Source organism: Selaginella moellendorffii, unplaced genomic scaffold (assembly GCF_000143415.4).
Source record: "Selaginella moellendorffii unplaced genomic scaffold, v1.0 SELMOscaffold_4, whole genome shotgun sequence".
Taxonomy (NCBI): domain Eukaryota; kingdom Viridiplantae; phylum Streptophyta; class Lycopodiopsida; order Selaginellales; family Selaginellaceae; genus Selaginella; species Selaginella moellendorffii.
In genome coordinates this window covers 3109785-3128744 of record NW_003314265.1, presented here as the reverse complement: position 1 = coordinate 3128744, position 18960 = coordinate 3109785, and the positions used below count along the sequence as shown (strand labels likewise).

The 18960-nt window shown below is 50.6% G+C and overlaps 5 protein-coding genes across 5 annotated transcripts; 2 read left to right on the top strand and 3 right to left on the bottom strand.

Moving 5' to 3' along the window:
* Positions 1-305: 305 nt before the first annotated feature.
* Positions 306-4023, bottom strand: LOC9654845 (pentatricopeptide repeat-containing protein At5g27110). Its single transcript, XM_024669031.1, has 4 exons — positions 3878-4023; positions 2586-3731; positions 2393-2496; positions 306-2334 (listed from the first exon to the last, which is right to left on the bottom strand). The coding sequence occupies exons 1-4, from the start codon at positions 4021-4023 to the stop codon at positions 476-478; spliced, it is 3255 nt and encodes a 1084-aa protein (XP_024524799.1). The 3' UTR covers positions 306-475.
* LOC9654068 (peroxiredoxin-2B) lies at positions 3831-4890 on the top strand. Its single transcript, XM_002964559.3, has 2 exons — positions 3831-3949; positions 4003-4890. Exon 2 carries the CDS (start codon positions 4022-4024, stop codon positions 4742-4744), a length of 723 nt encoding a protein of 240 aa, XP_002964605.2. The 5' UTR covers positions 3831-3949; positions 4003-4021; the 3' UTR covers positions 4745-4890.
* LOC9654844 (probable 6-phosphogluconolactonase 1) lies at positions 4822-6229 on the bottom strand. Its single transcript, XM_002964163.2, has 3 exons — positions 5693-6229; positions 5487-5622; positions 4822-5415 (listed from the first exon to the last, which is right to left on the bottom strand). The coding sequence occupies exons 1-3, from the start codon at positions 6091-6093 to the stop codon at positions 4945-4947; spliced, it is 1008 nt and encodes a 335-aa protein (XP_002964209.2). The 5' UTR covers positions 6094-6229; the 3' UTR covers positions 4822-4944.
* A 278-nt stretch (positions 6230-6507) lies between these two features.
* Positions 6508-9457, top strand: LOC112344432 (BTB/POZ domain-containing protein At1g30440-like). The gene is made up of 4 exons (XM_024669175.1): positions 6508-7076; positions 7134-7203; positions 7254-8570; positions 8632-9457. The coding sequence occupies exons 1-4, from the start codon at positions 7015-7017 to the stop codon at positions 9349-9351; spliced, it is 2169 nt and encodes a 722-aa protein (XP_024524943.1). The 5' UTR covers positions 6508-7014; the 3' UTR covers positions 9352-9457.
* A 1337-nt stretch (positions 9458-10794) lies between these two features.
* On the bottom strand, positions 10795-13546 carry LOC112344431. The gene is made up of 4 exons (XM_024669174.1): positions 13510-13546; positions 11172-13466; positions 10973-11112; positions 10795-10910 (listed from the first exon to the last, which is right to left on the bottom strand). Exons 2-3 carry the CDS (start codon positions 13426-13428, stop codon positions 11087-11089), a joined length of 2283 nt encoding a protein of 760 aa, XP_024524942.1. The 5' UTR covers positions 13429-13466; positions 13510-13546; the 3' UTR covers positions 10795-10910; positions 10973-11086.
* Positions 13547-18960: the final 5414 nt, after the last annotated feature.

The window sequence follows — 18960 nt, the reverse complement described above, 5'->3', positions numbered from 1 at the left end:
ATCGTGGTGGATTTTTCTGCCCTTTTCTTGGTCCACAAGGAGTGGAAGCTCGCCAAGAGGACATCCCTCGCTGCAGCCCAGGAGATCTCTTCAATCGCTATTGACATCGACGCTCTTGTTGAGGTGAGTTTAAGGGTCTTTCTCTCTTGAATCTTGATTCTCTGTTTCTCCCTTTCTTGTTTTTTTGGGTTCTTGCTCGCTAACCTCTTTTCTGCGCAGGGGGCCGCCCGAGCTGCAGCTCATTCTCCGTGATGACGAAAAGGTGGTGGAGCTACAGGAACTCGCCCAGCGCTTGGGCATGGAAGTCACCAGTAAGTGGATTCATTCATGTCAACTGATTAAAACTTTGGGCTGACATTTCGGAAGCGCAGGGAGATATGGAGGCAGCGGTGGATCATATAGATCCACAGGTAAAAGTTTCGAGAACAAGTTACTATGTCTGACTTCCAGTGTTACTCTTTAGGACACAAGCAAGTTACGTTCCTCCCAGAGAAGCAATGTTGGACAAGACTACGTACGTTGCAGCATCCTCAGGCTGGCGCGCGAGAATTCTCTCCACTGCTCGCTTCCCACGCTCCGAGTCTCCATGGATCCCGCACGCGGCTAGGAAGCTCGTCCAGAGAACGACGAGAGGGTCATCACCACTGCCACCGCTACTTCGGGATGATGAAAGCTCCTGCCTCCTGTTTCTAAGTTTGACGGCCACCATCTCCTCGGCCTCGTCCAGCAATCCAGCCCGGCCGAGCACGTCGATCACGCAGCAGTAGTGAGTAGCCGATGGAGTAAGGCCGTGATCCGTGCTCATGGAGCTCAACTGGTAGCAGCAGGCCTCCACGAATCCGGCATGACTCAGTGTGGAGAGAACGCTCACGAAAGTCACCAAGTCCGGATCAATGCCCGATAGCCGCATGCACTCGAGCACTCGGATCACTTCGCTCGGCCTTGCGCCGTGAGCCAACGCCGTGGCCAGTCCGTTCCAAGCCAGCAAGCTTTTCTCGTGTGGCACTAGCGTCAGGAACGTTTCCACTGCGGCTTCCAGCTTTCCACACTTTCCAAACAGGTTGATGCCAGCTGCTGCGACTTCTGCTCCAAATCCTGCCCGGACTGCCTCGGAGAAAACACGTTGGCCAAGCTCGAGCTCCGAGTTGGCGGTGCATGCATTCAGGACCGCAACGAATGTGAGGCTGTCGGGAGCAACTTTGGAGTCTTTCATCCGCTGGAACAAGTCGAAAACTCTCTGGAACTCGCCATAGTGCGACAGGGCCGAGATCATCGCATTCCAAGACACCACATCAGGCTGCTGTATCGTGCCGAAAGTCGTCGCCGCGTCCTCGAGGCTTCCACATTCCGAGTACATGTGAACCAAGGCTGTCGCGACGATAAGATCCAGGCTGCCGCTGCTCTCCCTGGCAAGTTGATGAAGAAGCCTTCCATGAGTTAGATCCTCTCGGCTCTGCTTGCAAACGCCGAGGATGGTGATGAAGGTATAGTTGTCAGGTCTGGAGTCGCTCTCCAGCAGCATATGTCGAAACAGGCACCGGCATTCCCTGCTTTCTCCGACTTGAGCACAGGCCGACAGGATGGAGTTCCAGCTGACAACGTTGCGTGTCCACATCCTAGAGAAGATCTCACGGGCCTCCCTCAAGTTTCCCAGTTTGGCATGGACGCTCAGAGCGGCATTTCCAACCACGAGCTCTCGATCATGTCCAAGTTCGACGCAGCACCGGTATACCCGCATCACGCTCTTGAGTTCATCAGCTTCAAGTTCCACTTTCGAGCAAGCAGTCAGCACGGCAGCCATTGTCACCTTGTTTGGAGCTTCACCCTGGAGCTGCATGAGTTGGAAATACAGCAGCGCTTCTCCAAAGAAACCGTGCTGCCCGTAGGCGGAGACCATGGCAGTCCAGCAAACAACGTTGCGGTCTCCAAGGCTGAGTGTTTCAAATACGCAACGTGCCTCCTCCAGCCTTCCGCACTTGCTGTAAGTGTCGAGCAGTGCAGTGGCTACGAACGTATCTCGAGCGTAACCACGCTGGATTATATGGCCGTGTAGTCCCTCCACAACCGGTCGAGCTTCTAAAGTGGCTGCTACGTCGAGAAGAGCAAGGAAGGTAACTCTGTCAGGCATCACACCTTGGAGCAGCATACAGCTGTAGAGAACAAGAGCTTCTGTCGACTGTCCCTCTTGACTCAGTGCTGCTAACCTCGAGTTCCAAGTCGCCGGACTTTGCTGGAAGGCGCTGCTGCTAAATACTGTGGCTGAGGCTTCTAGGTTTCCACACTTGCCATACATTCCCATGATGGCAGCGGCTAGCTCTACCTCGTCGCCAAGCTCTACAACACAAGCATGGATCAGTTTGCTCTTGAGAAAGAACTTTGAGTTTGAACAAACCTTGAGCATCGCTAGCAACGTAATCTTGTCCGGTGGAAAACCTTGGAGCTGCATCTGTTGGAACAAGTTGATAGCTTCTTCGTAGTGTGCATGATGTACGTAGGCTCCGATGATAGTGTTCCAGGAAATTAGATCCTTGCGAATTTCTGCAAACACTTGGACTGCCTCTTCCAAGCTCCCACACCTCGCGTACATGTTCATAACAGCGTTCATGAGGCTGGCGAGGCCCCCGAGTCCCAGTTCTCGAGCGTGAGAATGGACCATCCTGCCCACGGCGAGGAAACAAGAGCGATCCAAGGCGTCAACAATCGTCAGCAGAGTCACTCTATCCGGCTTGATTCCCTCCAGCTGCATGAGTCCGAAGTACTGCATCGTCGTAGCACTGTGTCCTTGCTTCGTGCTCGCAGCCATCCTTCTTGTCCACAAGACAACGCTGTCGTGGTGAGGAGCATAGTTGAACAGCACGTCCAGATTCTGCCCCTTGGAGTAGAGGCTAAAGATTGCTGCTTCCACCCGGACGTCTGCATGGAATCCTTTCTCGATAGCCTGCTCGTGAAGAACCCGGCCCTGTTCCAAATCCCCGAGACCACTGCAAGCGTTGAGAGCCTTGACAAAGCTCGACCTGTCCGGCTCCACGTCCATCTCCTGAAAGAGCCTCAGCACTTCTGAGTAGTCAGACCTCCGCATATAAACGTCCATCATCGCATTCCAAGTTCTCACGTCCTTGGCGAGAACACCCTCAAAAACCTGCCGCGCATGGCCAAAATCCGGATGCATTGAGACGAGAGCAGTTCCAACGATGGTCTCGCTGTCCCTGCCAGTCTCCACGGCGATGGAGTGGAGTAAGCGAGAGGCTCGGCCTCGATCTTCCAGATTCCCGCAAACGCTGATCACCGTCGCGAGTGTGGGACTATCCGGAGGGACTCCTTCCAGCAGCATGGTGTGAAAAACCGAGAGAGCCGAGTGGAAGTGGAATTCTCGAGCGAGAGTGCCTATCATGCTGGTCCATGGAACCGGGCCGCGGTTGGGCATTTTGTAGAAGGAGCGCTGGGCCTCGTCGGGGCGACCACAGGCGAGATACATGACCACAAGCCTGTTTCCAAGGAACACGTTAGAATCCAGCGCGAGGTTGGAGATGCGAGCATGAACCAGCAGACCTTGGTGGAGATCCTTGCTCGCCGCGCAGGCATCCAGGAGCTGCGCATAGTCGTCGGGCGATATTTCGGCCCGCCTCTCGACAGACGATCCATGATGAAATTCAGTGCTGTGGGCAGCATTGGAGAGATCTTGTCCCGGAGATCGATTCCTCAAAGATATGATTCCTGAGAATCGAGACTTACTGCGCAGCATTCGCTAGCTCATCGCCGCCCTCGCTCCAAATGCCGGATCGACTTGAGAATGCCGCTCCGCATAAACCCTAAGGGAGGGTTTACCACGTGTCACGCTTGAATTTGGCCACGTAGAGAAGATATTCCCATCGCATACATTTCTCCTCCTCCGCTGTTCTTGGGCTTTTTCGTCGTCGCAAGGGCTACATCGTTCGTTCGCGAGGCGGAGGTAAAAGCTTTTAGGTCTTCGTTCGCTCGATTGATTGCTACATTCTTTCGCAGAATCTCCGATAATCTGTCCATGGCGTCGCTAGCTGCCGCCGTCGTGCCATCGCTCGTCGCGTCCTCGTCCAGGCCCCAAATCCGCCACGCTCTCCTCACCACTGGGCGACAATTCCTCAGGCAGCGCTCGTCGGCGCTCCAGGCATCGCCATCCCTGTACAGTAGAAGCTCCGTCTATGGGACGACCATCTCCAGGGCGCCATCGCGGAGCCTCGCCACAGCCGCGGCGGTCGGCACCACCACCACAAAGCCGAGCATCGCGGTCGGGGAGAGGATTCCCGATGGAGAGCTCTCCTACTTCGACGAGAGCGGCGCCATCCAGAGCATCAAGGTGTCGGACCTGACGAGCAAGAAGAAGGTGGTGATCTTCGCGGTGCCCGGAGCTTTCACGCCCACTTGCTCCTCCAAGCACGTCCCGGGATTCATCGACAAGGCGGACGAGCTCAAGTCCAAGGGGGTGGACACCATCGCCTGCGTCTCCGTGAACGATGCCTTCGTCATGAAGTCGTGGGGCGAGGCGCTGGGCGTCAATGGCAAGATCCTCATGCTGTCCGACGGCAATGGCAAGTTTACCCGCGATCTGGGAGTGACCGTGGATCTTTCAGACAAGGTGGAGGGATTGGGAGTGAGGTCCCGGCGCTACTCTCTGCTGGCCGAGGATGGGATCGTCAAGGTGTTGAATCTCGAGGAGGGTGGTGCCTACACGGTGAGCAGCGCCGACGAGATCCTCAAGGCACTCTAAGCTCCAAGAGCTACATACGAGGTGATAGAACTTCGTTTTTACTTCGTTTTTGGCTTTGATAGATGATAGAGCGAACCTAGAGTTGGAAGCTTTCTTTCGCAAAATAAAGACTTTTAGCAGGACAATGAAGTTCTTGCGTTTAATCATCGGAAGTTTCTTTCGAATCAAAAGAATTATTTCCTTGCGAGATCACGAAACAATCAGCGTCCATATTGTCCAGCAGCCGCTCGATCCACGTACCATACCAGGTTTCCATCAAGAGGCAAGATCATCTGCGCCGGCAACTCCCCAGCCGGGAGCTCCTCCCCGAAAACTCGCGCCACCATCTCTGCCTTGGAGGCCCCGGAGGCGACGAACACGACGTTGGCGGCCGCGTTGATCACCGGCAGCGTCATGGTGATGCGCTGGGGTGGCGGCTTTGGGGAATCGGTGATGGAGCACACCCATCGCTGCCTCTCCTGGATCAGCGGATGGTTTGGGAAGAGCGACGCGATGTGGCCGTCAGGTCCCATCCCCAGGAGGATGAGATCGAATCGGGGAAGTCCCTGCTGCGATGTGTCGAGGATCCCCGTCTGGATGGAATGCGCGATCAAAGCCTGGTAGTCGTCGGCGGCGGCGTCGGCGTCGAGAGCGTCATTGATGGAGTAGACTTGAGACACTGGAATCGTCACCTTGGATGATCCAAGAAGAAAAAACCAAGTGTTGGAAGCTAGCTGCAAAGATTCTGGAGGAAATTCTCTACCTTGGAGAGGAAGAGATCGTGCGCGAGCTTGTAGCTGCTGTCCGGATCATCCTTGCGGACCGCGCGCTCGTCCACCCAGAAGACATGCCATCGGCTCCAATCGATCTGGTCCACGACCGGCGCTTGCGCAAGCTTCCTGAATCGATCGATCCCTCGTGAATTTCGCCACCAAGAATCGAATCGAGCAAAAGGAGATCATCACTTACGTGAGCGCCGAGACGAGCGATCCTCCCGACAGCACAACAGTGAATGCGCCCTTCCTCTCGATCGATGCAGCCGAGAGCTTGCTGATGTGATCCGCCAGCCCCTCGGCGAGCTTGCCGCCGTCGTCGAATGCCTTCAAATGCAGCGAGGGATCGAGCTTGGGCGCCATTACACCGGACGAAGAGGACGAGAAAGAAGACGCGCCCCCAAAAGATCCAAGAACCCTAGGAGCTCTCCTGGCCGGCAGGCTGGATCGCTTTTCCGCGAGAAACGTTGCGCGAGCAGGGATTTCGACACGAAATTGCGGCGACAAGCCACGATCGCGATGGCGATGGGGAGAATCGAGGTAGGCAAGGATCGATTGGGACTGCCGGGGAGAAGAAAGAGCGTGTGGCAGTGGCATGGTGGTCAGCGCTTCTTCAACCTAGGACCATTGACGACGAAGGTAAACGAATATACAGTGAGCCTGTAGAATATGCGATCTTCTTTTAAAGGAGCCCTAAAGTGTGAAATGAAAACTAAAGGCAATTGAATTGAAAGAGACAAATCAATCACTTCTGGCCTTGCTGGCTGCTGTAAGTGTAAAGGTAGCCAGTAAGCCAGTATAGCGAGCGCCAGAGATTGGACGGACGAGATCGCGCGAGAGCTACATCCTGTGGCGTCAGTCTATCCAACAACAAAATGCCAGCACCAACCCGCAAAAGGAAATGGCGCTTTCACCCTTTAATCCCCTCGGCCGTACGGTGCTTGTAGCTGTACGGAGGACCCGGTGAGCGGTTCGATTCCAACCACCGGATCATTCAGGGCAAGGGTTTTGCCTTTGGGACAGGCACGAAGAACAGGGGAGGGGATTGATCGCTTTCCGACGGGGTTCTTGCCGCGATCGAGAGAGATCGCAGCTGGAAGGGAGCGGCGTAGCGCGCTGCGCAACGCCGTCGCGCCATTCAATCCAGGAGGTTTGTCGGCGAGGTCGGGATTTGAGAGGATTATGAGGAGGGAGGGGGTGTGCGCTAGCGCTCGACTGTTCTTGGTCGGGTTTGAGTCGTCGCCGGTGATGACACGCATCGGCATTGTGCGCTTGATGTGATTGGCGCGTCTTCCATCGCCAATTCAAAGGCAGGCAGAAGGAACAAAAGGGAGAGAGAGACAGATAGAGAGACTTTGAAGTCTCTCTTTCTCTCTCTCTCTCTCTCCACACCCACAGGGAAGCGCGAGGAACTCTGCTGGAGAGCCAATTTTTTGCTCGAGATTCCAGGCTCCGCCAGATCACTCACTCCGGAGGGTTTTTCTCCTCTCCCGGCAGTTTTTCTCGCACAGCATTCGAATGGCGGCGAGTATGAAGCTGGGCTCCAAGAGCGAGGGATTTCTTCGCAGAGGCCAAGCATGGTAAGCTTGGAATTGCTAGATCTCTCGCCCCATTGTCTCCTCCTTTTCCTTGCGCAGGTTTTGTACGACCGGTCTTCCCAGCGATGTGGTTGTCCAAGTCGACGAAATGACTTTCCACCTTCACAAGGTTCTATTCTGGATATCTTATCCAATTGTTCTGATCCATGTCTCTTGTAGTTTCCTCTCATGTCCAAGAGCGGGCTTCTCGAGAAACTCATCACCGAGTCCTTAGAGAGCCGCGATCAACTTAGAAACCAAGATGACGAAGACGAGGACGATGAAGAGCAGCGTGGCTGCGTCGTTCAGCTCGCTGGCATCCCTGGCGGCACCGAGTCCTTCGAGCTAGCCGCAAAGTTCTGCTACGGCGTCAAGCTCGAGCTCACCGCCAGCAACATTGTCCCGCTCCGTTGCGCCGCCGAGTACCTAGAGATGACCGAGCAGCTTGGCGAAGGCAATCTCATCGTCAAGGCCGAAGGCTTTCTCAACCAAGTGGTGCTCCGCAGCTGGAAGGACTCGGTGCGGGCGCTTCAGTCGTGCGAGAAGGTGCTCGAGCAGGCGGAGAAGCTCCAGATTGTCAAGCGGTGTGTGGATTCGATCTCCAGTAAGGCGTGCACGGATCCGAGCTTGTTCGGGTGGCCGCTCATGGATCACCACCTCACCATGCAAAGCCCCGGCGGCAGCGTCCTCTGGAACGGGATTAGCACCGGGGCTCGGCCGAGGAACTCTCGCAGCGACTGGTGGTACGAGGACGTCGCGTCGCTCAGCCTGAGCATGTTTGAGCGGCTGGTGGCTGCGATGGAAGTTCGCGGATTGAAGCCCGACATCGTCGCTGGAGCAGTGATGAGTTACGGAAAACGCTACCTCCCTGGATTAAACCGCCGCAGAGGCGAAGGTGGCGGAGGCGGTGGCGGCGGTGGAAGTAGCAGCGCCCGGAGTGGACTCTACTCGGCTCCCGTCACCACGCTCTCTGAGGTGGATCAACGAATTCTACTCGAGACCATCCAGCGGCTTCTTCCGGCTCAGAAAGGGGTCGTCCCCGTCCGATTTCTCTTCGGCCTGCTCAAGCTGTCGATGCTCCTGGGTGCAAGCAGCGATTGCAAGGCGAGCCTGGAAGCGAGGATTGGTATGCAACTGGAACAGGCCGGGCTGGACGACCTCCTCATGCCGAACTACTCGTACACAGTGGAGACCCTCTACGACATCGACGTCGTCCAGCGGATCGTGGAGCATTTCCTGAGCAGCGATGGTGGTGGATCGTCCGTGAACACGCTGGGGAACCTGGTGAGCCTGTCGTATGATCACGACGGCTCGCCAAACAATGGAGCGGTGACGCCAATGATGCAAGTCGCCAAGCTCATGGACGCGTACCTCGCGGAGGTGGCACCGGACGTGAATCTCAAGATGGGGAAGTTTCAGGCTCTGGCGGAATCGCTGCCCGAGTACGCGAGGCTGGTGGACGATGGTCTGTACCGAGCGATTGATATCTATCTCAAGGTAAGTTCTTCGTGCCACCTCCTTCGTGAGTTTCTTCTATAACTTTGGTTCTTGGTTCCAGGCTCATCACTGGTTGACGGAGCTAGAGCGCGAGAAGCTGTGTCGCACCATGGATTGCCAGAAACTTTCGCTCGAGGCGTGCACTCACGCCGCTCAGAACGAGCGCCTGCCCCTCCGCGTCGTCGTCCAGGTGCTGTTCTTCGAGCAGCTGCAGCTCCGGACCGCCATCGCCGGCTGCTTCCTCGTGTCCGAGAACGTGGAGGCGTCGCGGCCAGCTTACCAGAACCCACGCGACGCTGCCAGTGGCGCCGCCGCCGCCGCCGCCGCCGCTGCATCGAATCGAGCAGCAGCAGGAGGAGGAGGTGGTGGAGAAGGCTGGGCGAATGTGCTACGCGAGAACCAAGTGATGAAGGTGGACATGGATCGGATGAGGAGCCGCGTGATCGAGCTGGAGAAGGAGTGCACGCAGATGAGGCAGGAGATTGAGAAGATTGGAAACGGGAAGAGCGGCGGCGGCGGCGGCGGTGGAGTGAAGAGCAGTCACGCCGTGCTCGCGGCGTCGATGATGTCGAGCTTCTCGCTGGCCAAGAAGCTGGGCTGCCGATCGAGGCCGCACGCGCTAAAGCCGCAGGACGTGATGAAGCCGCCACAGCCAGCGCCGCCGCCAGAGGATGATCTTGATGAAGGATCGCTCAAGGCGGCGGCGGCGGCGGCGAGGGCGGCGGGGGTGGCGGCTCCTCAAGTGAGGCGGCGACATCGGCGAACCCATTCATTGGTTTGATGCTTACTTTCTCCTCTCGTGTTCTCGTGTTCTTCTCGTGTGCTCTGTTTTAGGGCTATTAAAATTGCCGCGAAATATTTTAAATTTAGACACGTTAGCCCTGAAATGGCCATGTGGCCAAGTTTCACGGCCGTACGCATATAAAGAAACATGGAGGAGAATGAGCTCTCTCTATCTCCACCAACCTATCTAATGGAAGGCAACAAGAAAGAACAAAAAACCTCTTAAAAAGGGCGAGGAAGAATCCCAACGGAAGAAAGGAAGGTCGGCCTACCTATCAATCGATTCGTCTTCGTGTTTCAATCGAATTTCCATATAATCGTTTGCTCGATCACCATTTAACTCTCCCTGCTCGATCGATCGATCCAATGTATCTCATCCATCGCGGGTCGATCAATCGCCAGAGAAGAAAGAACCAAGAAAGAGGAAGGAAGAAAGGGGCTATGATCGATCACATTGTGTAAAACTCCATGAGCTCCTCGAGATTGAAGTTGCGCAGCGATGGATCGTCCCGGCTGAGCAGCCACAGGATGTGCTCGAAGAGAATGGCGTCGCAATCGAGCAGGATGTCCTCCTCGTACAGCGGCGATTCGCCCGCCCTAAGCCCCGCGGCCACGAAGTTGGATCTCTCGAGCAGGCATTGCACGATGGCGTGGTCCAGGATCTGGGGCTCTACCTGGAACGCCTGCCGCTCCTCGTCCTCCTTGCCCACCAGGAGCGTCACCAGATTGCTCTTGGCCTTCCTGGCGAATTTGACGCACGAGAGGAGGCGGTGATCTCCCCTGCGCTGCAGCACCGCCAGCGAGGAATTGGACGCCGCCGCCTCGCCGCCGGGGAGGATGGGCGAGAGGCTCTCCCTGTACGAGGTGGAGAAGCGCCAGAGCTTGGAAGAAGATCTGAAGAGATCCATGGACGAATCCTCGTCGCTGCCCGAGCGCCGCCCGCCTCCCCCGCGAATCGCATCCAGCTTCTCGATGAGCCGGTTCATCTTCATCCTGGGAGAGATCGAATTGGGGATTGGATTGGAGGGATTCGTGTCTCTCACGAGGATGGAGATGGAGGAAAAGCCCTCATTCGCGACGGAGAGATGATAGCATTGTGGCAGAAGAAGATTTTGGAAAGAAATCCAAGGGGAAGGAATCAGAGTGCATTGGACGCAGCCCTTTGTTATGGAGCTTCTTGCCAGAACGCTAGAGTGACGTCTTCCATAGCCAAAGCCGCGATGGACTCTAGCGGGGTGGACCGATCCTGAGCGTCCATTTCCGGCACACGATCTTAGTTAAGCTTGTTTAAAACGATAGCAAAGGGTAAATAACCTCTCCCGGATTAATAGTATGGTTGTCTATGGCCAGCAGAGGTTCGTGTTTGTCACTCCGGGAATAATTTTCAATATCCCCGAGTAAAACAATAACGTGGTTGATAATCGAGAGCTTTCGAAGTTGCTAGAAGAAGCAAAGGACGTATGTTCTTGTTTAAAATGGGAGAACGTCAAACACGGGATTCTGGGCATGCCTACTAAAATTCCTCGCATTTTCCACTCTGGCCTTGAAGCTTCCAGCCTGACCAGAACAACAAGGTCGAGCATCTTTAGTAACTTCAATCACCTTTAGCAAAGTCCTACCTTGCCTTGTAGTTTCAGCAAGAAAGTATGATCAACCTCCCGCGTTGTTCACGAAAAAGCGGGGTGGAAGAGTTGAAAAAAGAGATGAACACCTCCTTGCTTGCTGTTTAATGGTCACTGCGATCGAGGCCGCCGGGATCCTGCAAAAATTATCTGCGTTTCATCACCAAAACACGAAACAAAAGTCAAGATAACGTACCTGACATGATGTGCTGAAGCATTGTTTCCTGGATGTTGTCGTAGAACATCGTTCCAAACCGAGAGATGGCAGGGGTGCTTGGCAGCGACGCCACAACGTCTTGGCCTTTCACCATCTGTGGCCCTCGCTTGAACTCGAGAATGGATTTCCTGGTGGTGAAGTCGTGCTTGGCAGCCAAGGTGATGAGCGCCGACCATCGCACTTGGTAGTCCACGATACGCTTCACTTTGATGTAATTGTCGGAGCAGCGGTAGTAGACGAGCAGCGCGTAGGCGATCGCCGCGAAGTAAGAGACGATGGACTCGTCCGGAGCGTTGAGAAACGAGCAAACAGCGTCGGGGCGGATGGAGTCGGGCTTGATCATTCCGATGTAGCGCAGCTCGGCCATGATGGTGTCCAGCGGCGCAATGAGCCGAATTGGAAGAGCTCCATACGTCTGCACCATCTCCAATCTCTTGGACTTGTTCTTCGGCAGGACCGGCTTTGGATCTCGGTTCTCCTTCAAGATGCTCCTGTAGTGCTTCTCGAGCAAGTCCGTCAAGTGCTGATGAGCCTTGGTTATCTCCTCCGGGATCCCAAGGGCAGACATGTTGTAGAACACAGCGTTCTCGGTGTTGAGTAGCTCTTCCACGGCCAGCCTTGTCATTCCACTCCTCAACTTGGCAATGGTGAAGTCCCTGACCATATTCTCGGATTTTAGACGGACCATGCTCTTGCACTGTTCGAGGTCCGGGAGCTCCCGACTTACTTTTCGGAGTCCCAGCATCCAGGCATGCAGCGTCAATCTCTTCATCCTGTCCGACCACACCCGCTCACGAAGTTCTCTCAGCTTGACGTTCCGGAACTTGCTCCTCCGGCGTTTCTCCAGCCTTTTTGCTTCTGTCCGGGGATCATACGTCGACTCAGCAGCCGTGATCCTCATCCCAAGGAAAAGCGTCGACCCGAAGCTTATGTCCACGTACGAAGCGTAGTCTGGCTCCAGATGAAGCTCCGTTTTCATGAACTTTAGTATCAGAGCCTGTATTCTCTCGGCAATGGCCCTTGAGGCCCCGACTCCCACCACAAACTCGTCCAGGTAGCGCACGTACTGCAAGTTGATGGGAAGCTCCTTGCTGGCTGGGACTGGATTGGAGCGGACGTTGAAAATCGTCCGTCGTCCACGGTCTGTTGGCACCCTCTCCTGCTCCAGAATCATCCGAGAGATCTCGTCGTCCAGCGATCGCAGGTAGACGTGACAGAGTAGCGGTGCTAAAACGGATCTCCGGACTCCAAGCTCTTCGTGCTCGTACTTATTCTTCGCCAACTGCGGGTTCTTGGCCAGGGTCTTCGGCGAGTACTTGACGTCCTCGGCAACGGTGGCCTTCACGTCGAACAGCTTGAGTATTAGCTCCACGAAACCTTTGTCTTCGATCTCTTGCTCAAGCATCGAGGCTAGCAAATCCGTGTCTATCTTGGCGTAGATGTTGTCGAAGTTAAACTCGAGCAGCCAGCAAACTCCCAGCCACCGGTTACTCCTTACGTCCTCCAACAAAGTGTGGCACCCTCTGTTGGGACGATACCCGTGAGCTTTTGGGGAGAGCAAAGGCTCGTAGATCTTCTCCAGAGCCATCTGCATGGCCTCTTGGACGATCAAGTCCCCCACCGGCGGAAATGGACTGGAGAGTGGATGCTTATACTTGCTGTGAAGGCCGTAGTCCAGGAAGAAATCCAAGTTGAAGCTCCTCAAGGGATCCCGCCTGCCTTTCTTCCAGTAGAACTCGCAGTTGCCCGAGAAGATCTCCGCTCGCTTGGTCCGCATAGCCCAGAGGTTTACGAGGAGAAAGGTGTAGCGGTCGGCGAGAGTGTGCTGAGTAGCACGAGCTCCAAACTTTCTAAACACGTTCCTGGCGTGGTAGTGTTGAAACTCATAGGCCCCGGCGAGGAGACTCTCGCGCGTCAATCTCAGCCAGTTTAGAGGCAGCTCGCCCGATCCAAGCTGTGGAATCTTGAGACCCGGCCTGACCTTGAGCCTCTGGTAAGCAGCAAGCAATGTGTTCTTATCCGAGACAATGTCTATGAGATTCTCGTACCTCCCATTCGGGCCCCGGCACAGCTCCAAGATCCTGTCCAGCCGCCTCCCCTGGCCCTGCGATGGCAATGGAATGAGGCCAAAGCAGCCCTCGGCGAGCACGAAATCCAGCGCAGTCTGCTCCACATCCCTCCTGTAGTCTTCATCGCCAGCATCGTCCTGCCCTTGTTCTTGCACTGCTTCGACCATGGCTTGGGAGAGCGTGCAGTAGCTTGTGCCGCCCAGACCTATACCAAGAATGAGAAATGCTGGATCGATGGAGCTGCCTACCAGGCGATCGAGGCCGAGAAATCGCGACGCGCCACACCCGTGCCATGTTTCTCTGCCTAGGGTTTAAGGCATAAACCCTAGAACTTTTTAAACGACAAAGTTTAACTAAAAAAATATAAAACAGGAAGTATAAAAATTCATTGCAAACTAATCGGATTTCTAGTATCAGGCCTTTGATATGATTAGATGGATTATGTGGCTCTGAGAAAGCCAAGCCTCAAATGGACAAGAGAGAAAAAGACTTGGAATAGGAAAAAAAGGTGGGATTCTCTTGAAAATGTCATCTATTCAAAGAACACTACAAATGACGATAATTTTAACAGCGAAGCTTCAGCTCTTGATTTGTGATCATCGCTTTTGAAAGTAAATCTTGCTCACGGCATCCTTGTTCCTTTTTTTACTGTTCACTACAGGGAGTAAACAAGGTTGTAACTGAGTATCAAAAACTGAAATAGAACAATGTACAAGAAGCTGTGCTCATGCGATGGAACTATCAATGAATATAGTTCCTAGCCAGAAAACTTTGATCGTATTAGCCATCTCTAAACTCCTTTCATCCATCGCTAGATATTGTTTATTGGGAACACTCCAATCTAGGCAATCATATGTTTCAAATCTCTGTCACCATCCTCTCCAAAAACTTGTACCTGGAGTATATCGCTGTAGCTCTGGAAGCTGATCGTGTCGTTGGAATAGATCCCGAGATTAAGAGCCCGGTTTTCATCAACAAGCACGTAAGTTTTCCTTCCTAGATTGTTTAAACTATAGAATTAGAAGATCGATCAAAACAATAAGGTAAAATGGCCGGGAGTAAATAACTAGAATATAATTGACAAAATTAACTATATATTATGCAGGCAAAATCAATTAGTCTTGCTCAAGAACCAAGTTCCAATAGCTCTAATTTAGTGATCAAGATCACTAGCATGCTGAGATCATCTCATTCAGCAGATCAAGATACTCTTTGTGTTTGTCATGGTTATTGCTGTAGTATTAAAAACTTGAAGCATTACAAAGACAGTGAATCTTAAAATCTTTACATGACAATACATTAAGTTGGCGCGCCGCGATTTCGAAGAGTTTTAATTTTGGATGAAAATTAGAGCTTCTAAATTGTGTTTTATTATAGAATAAAACTCTAAAGTTTTAAACAGTATTTTATAGATGTTATAATAATTTTAAGCTAAATTGGAGAAAACATAACCTTTGAAATTTATAGCCATAAATTACATTGCCATAAAACAAGAGAAAGAAATGTATGTGGTGATCGCTTTTACATAGGAGATATATATATATATATATATATAGCTCTAGCCTCTAACCTCAAACTCAGCACGAAAAACAAAATGGAATAGAAATAACACTAAGTGTCACAATGTATCATGTTGTCATGTTGTATGGCCTTGATTCTCTTATCTTTTCTAATATGACAGAAACAAAGAAATTTTTTCTAGGTAAACCTGAAAATACAATTGATGAATTTTTTTTTTAAAAAACATAGCAACTTCTATACTTAATGGCTAATCAAATTCTAAAAACATAAATGTTTTGGTAATGATAATATTTTATGATACAATCAAATGAACCTCACGCTCTAACTTTTGACATAGTGCTCTCTCTTGAATGCTAATTTTCAGATTAGATCACCTCAAGCTGGAAAAGGTTATTAGCTCTTCTCTGTAGACATTCAAACAAAGGCTTGTCACCGACAAAAATGGAGAACGTACTAGTTTTCTTGTACTCTTCAGAATTGCAAAGGCCTGGTGAACCAGCCTAGCTCAGTTTCACCTCCTTCAAACACCCCCTTGCATTAACCAACAGTCAGCTAGCAAAAACAAAAACATTGCTCCGCTCCACTGCTCACAATCAACCCTGAAAACAAAAAGCATGTAAGCATTCATCAGCGTACCTGAGAAGCATCCATCAGTCTCATGAATCCAGTAGGCATTGTGATACCTGCTGGCACAAACTTGGTTCATCTTCTTGAAGTCAAGCTCCACACTCTGGAGCTTGTTCACTATAATCAGCCTCATTTTCCATCTCATGCCATGCCCATACCAGGCTTTGAGAATCAAAGACTAGGATCCTTCTCACCCACACCACGAATGTTAGACTGCCCACTGTGCAACACTCCCTATGGTCGAAAAAGGCTCCTTAGGATGACACTTCCTTCCACATTCACCTCTCCCTATCCAGCACCAACAGTCTGGAGTCGTGCCTCACAAGCACCCCAATTTGGCCTCCGACTTCCAGCATGTAATTTCATATACCAAGTGTGCACCCATTGGCGTTGCTACTCGCTGCCATATCGTCAACACCTGTAGAGCGCATTTGCGGTCTCCCCGTTTTCTTGTTCACAGCAGAAGGAGCGTCTGTGGCAGCAGTGTCCCCACCAGCCGCTTGAAGCATGGATCGTTGCGCATCAGCCGAGTCCAGGCCTTGCACATTGTATCGGCTTCGACATGTTCTCACATGTAGTGGAACTGCATAAGAATGTCTTGTGACCGTGGAAGAACAGGTTCCATGTCATTGCTATTTTGCTTTGATTGTCACACCTTCCAATGATTGGGCCTCACTGTGGATGCCCAAGGTCCTCCAGTATGCAGCCCCGCAAAGTTGCAAGCTAAAACTTGTTGTGGATCAACAGCCTTTGTTTGTTGCCCAACTTGCATTTGTATAGCCTCCAAGTCAGTCGTCAAATAACTAAATTATAATTCATCGTCCCTTTGAGGTATTGCAGACTGTGCTTTGTGGTCTTCCAATGGTTGGTGCATGGTTTTGCATTGAACTGGCTCAATGCAATAGTTGCGTAACAAATGTCTGGCTTCATCACAAGTGCCATCAAACAGCTGATGAGGAACTTCCTTGCTAAGTTCCTCCCTTGCATTCCTTGGGGTCAAAATGCTAGTGACCATGGGCATCCTCACGGGGTGGCATTACCCCATGCCAAAACGCTGTGGAAGACGCTTTACATAATAACTTTAGTGGAACTTCATGGTGGCATTCTTGGGGTACCACTCAATTTGGATGACCAAAAAGGTTTGCACTCACCAAGATCTTTCATATGAAAAGTGTTGGTTAGTGTGGCCTTCAATCATATGATTGCTTCATCTCCCTTAGTGATCATATTGACGTAAAGAGCAACAATGAGCATGTCATCCCTTTCTCCCTCATTGGAGTTAACTGCAACATGGTGAAACCCTTGTTACTGCAGTGCTTTATCAAATTTGTGATACCAAACATGGGATAATTGTTTCAATCTATACAAGCTTCTAGACCTTGTCATGATCTGCATGACTAGGAAAACCCATAAGGATATGTATGAACAGCTACCTCACCGTGGAGAAAAGTAATTTTAACATTCATTTGGTGAACTCTTCAATCCTTGGCATTTGCAGTGGTAAGGATGGTTTGTATGTAGTCATCTTCATGACCAGAGAGAATGTCTTGTCATAGTTGACACCTTTCACTTGCGTAAATGCCTTTCAGATGAGATAAACCCTGTAATGATACTGATCCATCATGTGATCATGAGTCTGTTGAAACACCCATTTAAAGTCTATAAGCTTGCACCCACTTGGAGCATCAAACATTTCAAATGTTTGATTCTCAACAAAAGAATCCATCTCTATCTTGAATAGCCGTACCCCAAAACTGTGAGTCAGAGCCCTAGACAGCCTTTTGATATGTCCACAAAATGCTCTTGTCAACAAATATGTACAACTTGGCTTTGTCTAGGTGGCATCCTCCAATATTTTCTGAGATGGTCTCCACATGCACGTAGGGTCATGAGCATCATCTCAAGAATGAAAAGTAACAATTATTGTAAAGTGATTAAACCAATGATACATATCATCTTTACGATTCCTCGCTTATATACAAAAGCGAGTGGTCTGAATTAAAACCAATCTAATGGCTATAAAAATCCCACTATACTAATATTTATTGCAGTGGAAAGTCTTGATATAAACATTCTTTTAGGAAATAATGAGTCAAATGAGTAGTGAGAGTCCTTGACTCCAGCTGAATAAAGGATTAACAATAAGAGAAAGAGGAGTTGTACCACGTGCTATGAATACCATTATTAATTGAGTTTGATTATTCAACTACATCCACATAGCATTAAGCAATTACACCAATTGCTTCTCTGGAGTCAACGGAGGAGGAGGTTGTTACTTTATCATGAAAATGAACATAGGATAAAAGGTGAAAACCACGTGCACTACAATTAAGTATCATTGGGTTTGAATAATACTAGAGTGGATGACCTCCTAAAAAGTCTAAATTCAGGAACTTATATTTGGTATTAGAGAGGGCTTAGGTTCAACTTTGTTAGTTGGTTAGGGGAATCATATCACATGTTGAAATTGAGTTTAGTGTTGAAATTGAGTCTAGTGTAAGCTCCTGAGTTTAAACTTCCTAGGAGGTCACCAACGATACCAAATGATTTGAGACCGCTCTAATACCAAATGTAAGCTCCTAAGTTTGGACTTCCTAGAAGGTCATCTAGCCCAGTACTATTCAAACCCAAGAATGCTTAACCCCAAATATCCTAAGATCCTTAACCAATTGGAAAAGTGGGTGCACTTTTATTCATGGGCCCTTTTCCTTTATATTTGAACCTCATGGATCGTCTCTCAAGTCGTTCTCTTTGGTTGCTTACATCTAGTTTATCATAAATACCTCTTTTATAATTGGTTAAGGGTATTAGGATATTTAGGATTAAGTGTCCTTGGATTTGAATAGTACTGGGATAGGTGATATCTCAGAAAGTCTAAATTTAGGAGCTTATACTGTGACAAAAGACTATCAAAAGATGGGCTTTTCAAGATAGACTTGAAGTTATGTGCCCCTTAGATTTGGGATGAAGGGAATATGTTGTGAGTCACCATAGGTCTCCAGACAACAAATAAAAAGAAAGAAGCAAGGAAGGAGATATTAGAGACCTAGCAATTATTCATCTCCACCAGTTTTGGAGATGGCTCTAGAGGACCTCAATAGCAATTATAATAATATTATAGAGGAGTATATGGCAATTATGGTCTATTACACACTTTTCTTGAAGTTGCAGCTGGTCAAGGATGCCTTGTGAGTAGGTTTCCAACACTCGATGAGGATGGAAGCACATTACTGTTCTCAGAAAAGTGGAGTACTTTTCAAAGTACTGTCAAGCATTGGCACCAACTTTTTACTATAGATATCCACAGTGTGAGTTATAATTTGAACAAAGGATATAGTGGCAATTTTACACTTCAAAGGCCTTTGAGAGGATTTGCAATAGTGGTTTGTAGAGATTGTGTAAGGTATGGCTTTAGCCGTTTATGAACCTTATTTGTCTAATCCACTTTTTGTCCACTTTACAGAATTCAATGAAGAATGACAATCCAAGTTACATAATTTTACAATAGATTCACTAGGGTTCTGGCCTAAGGAGATCACTCATATCTAAAG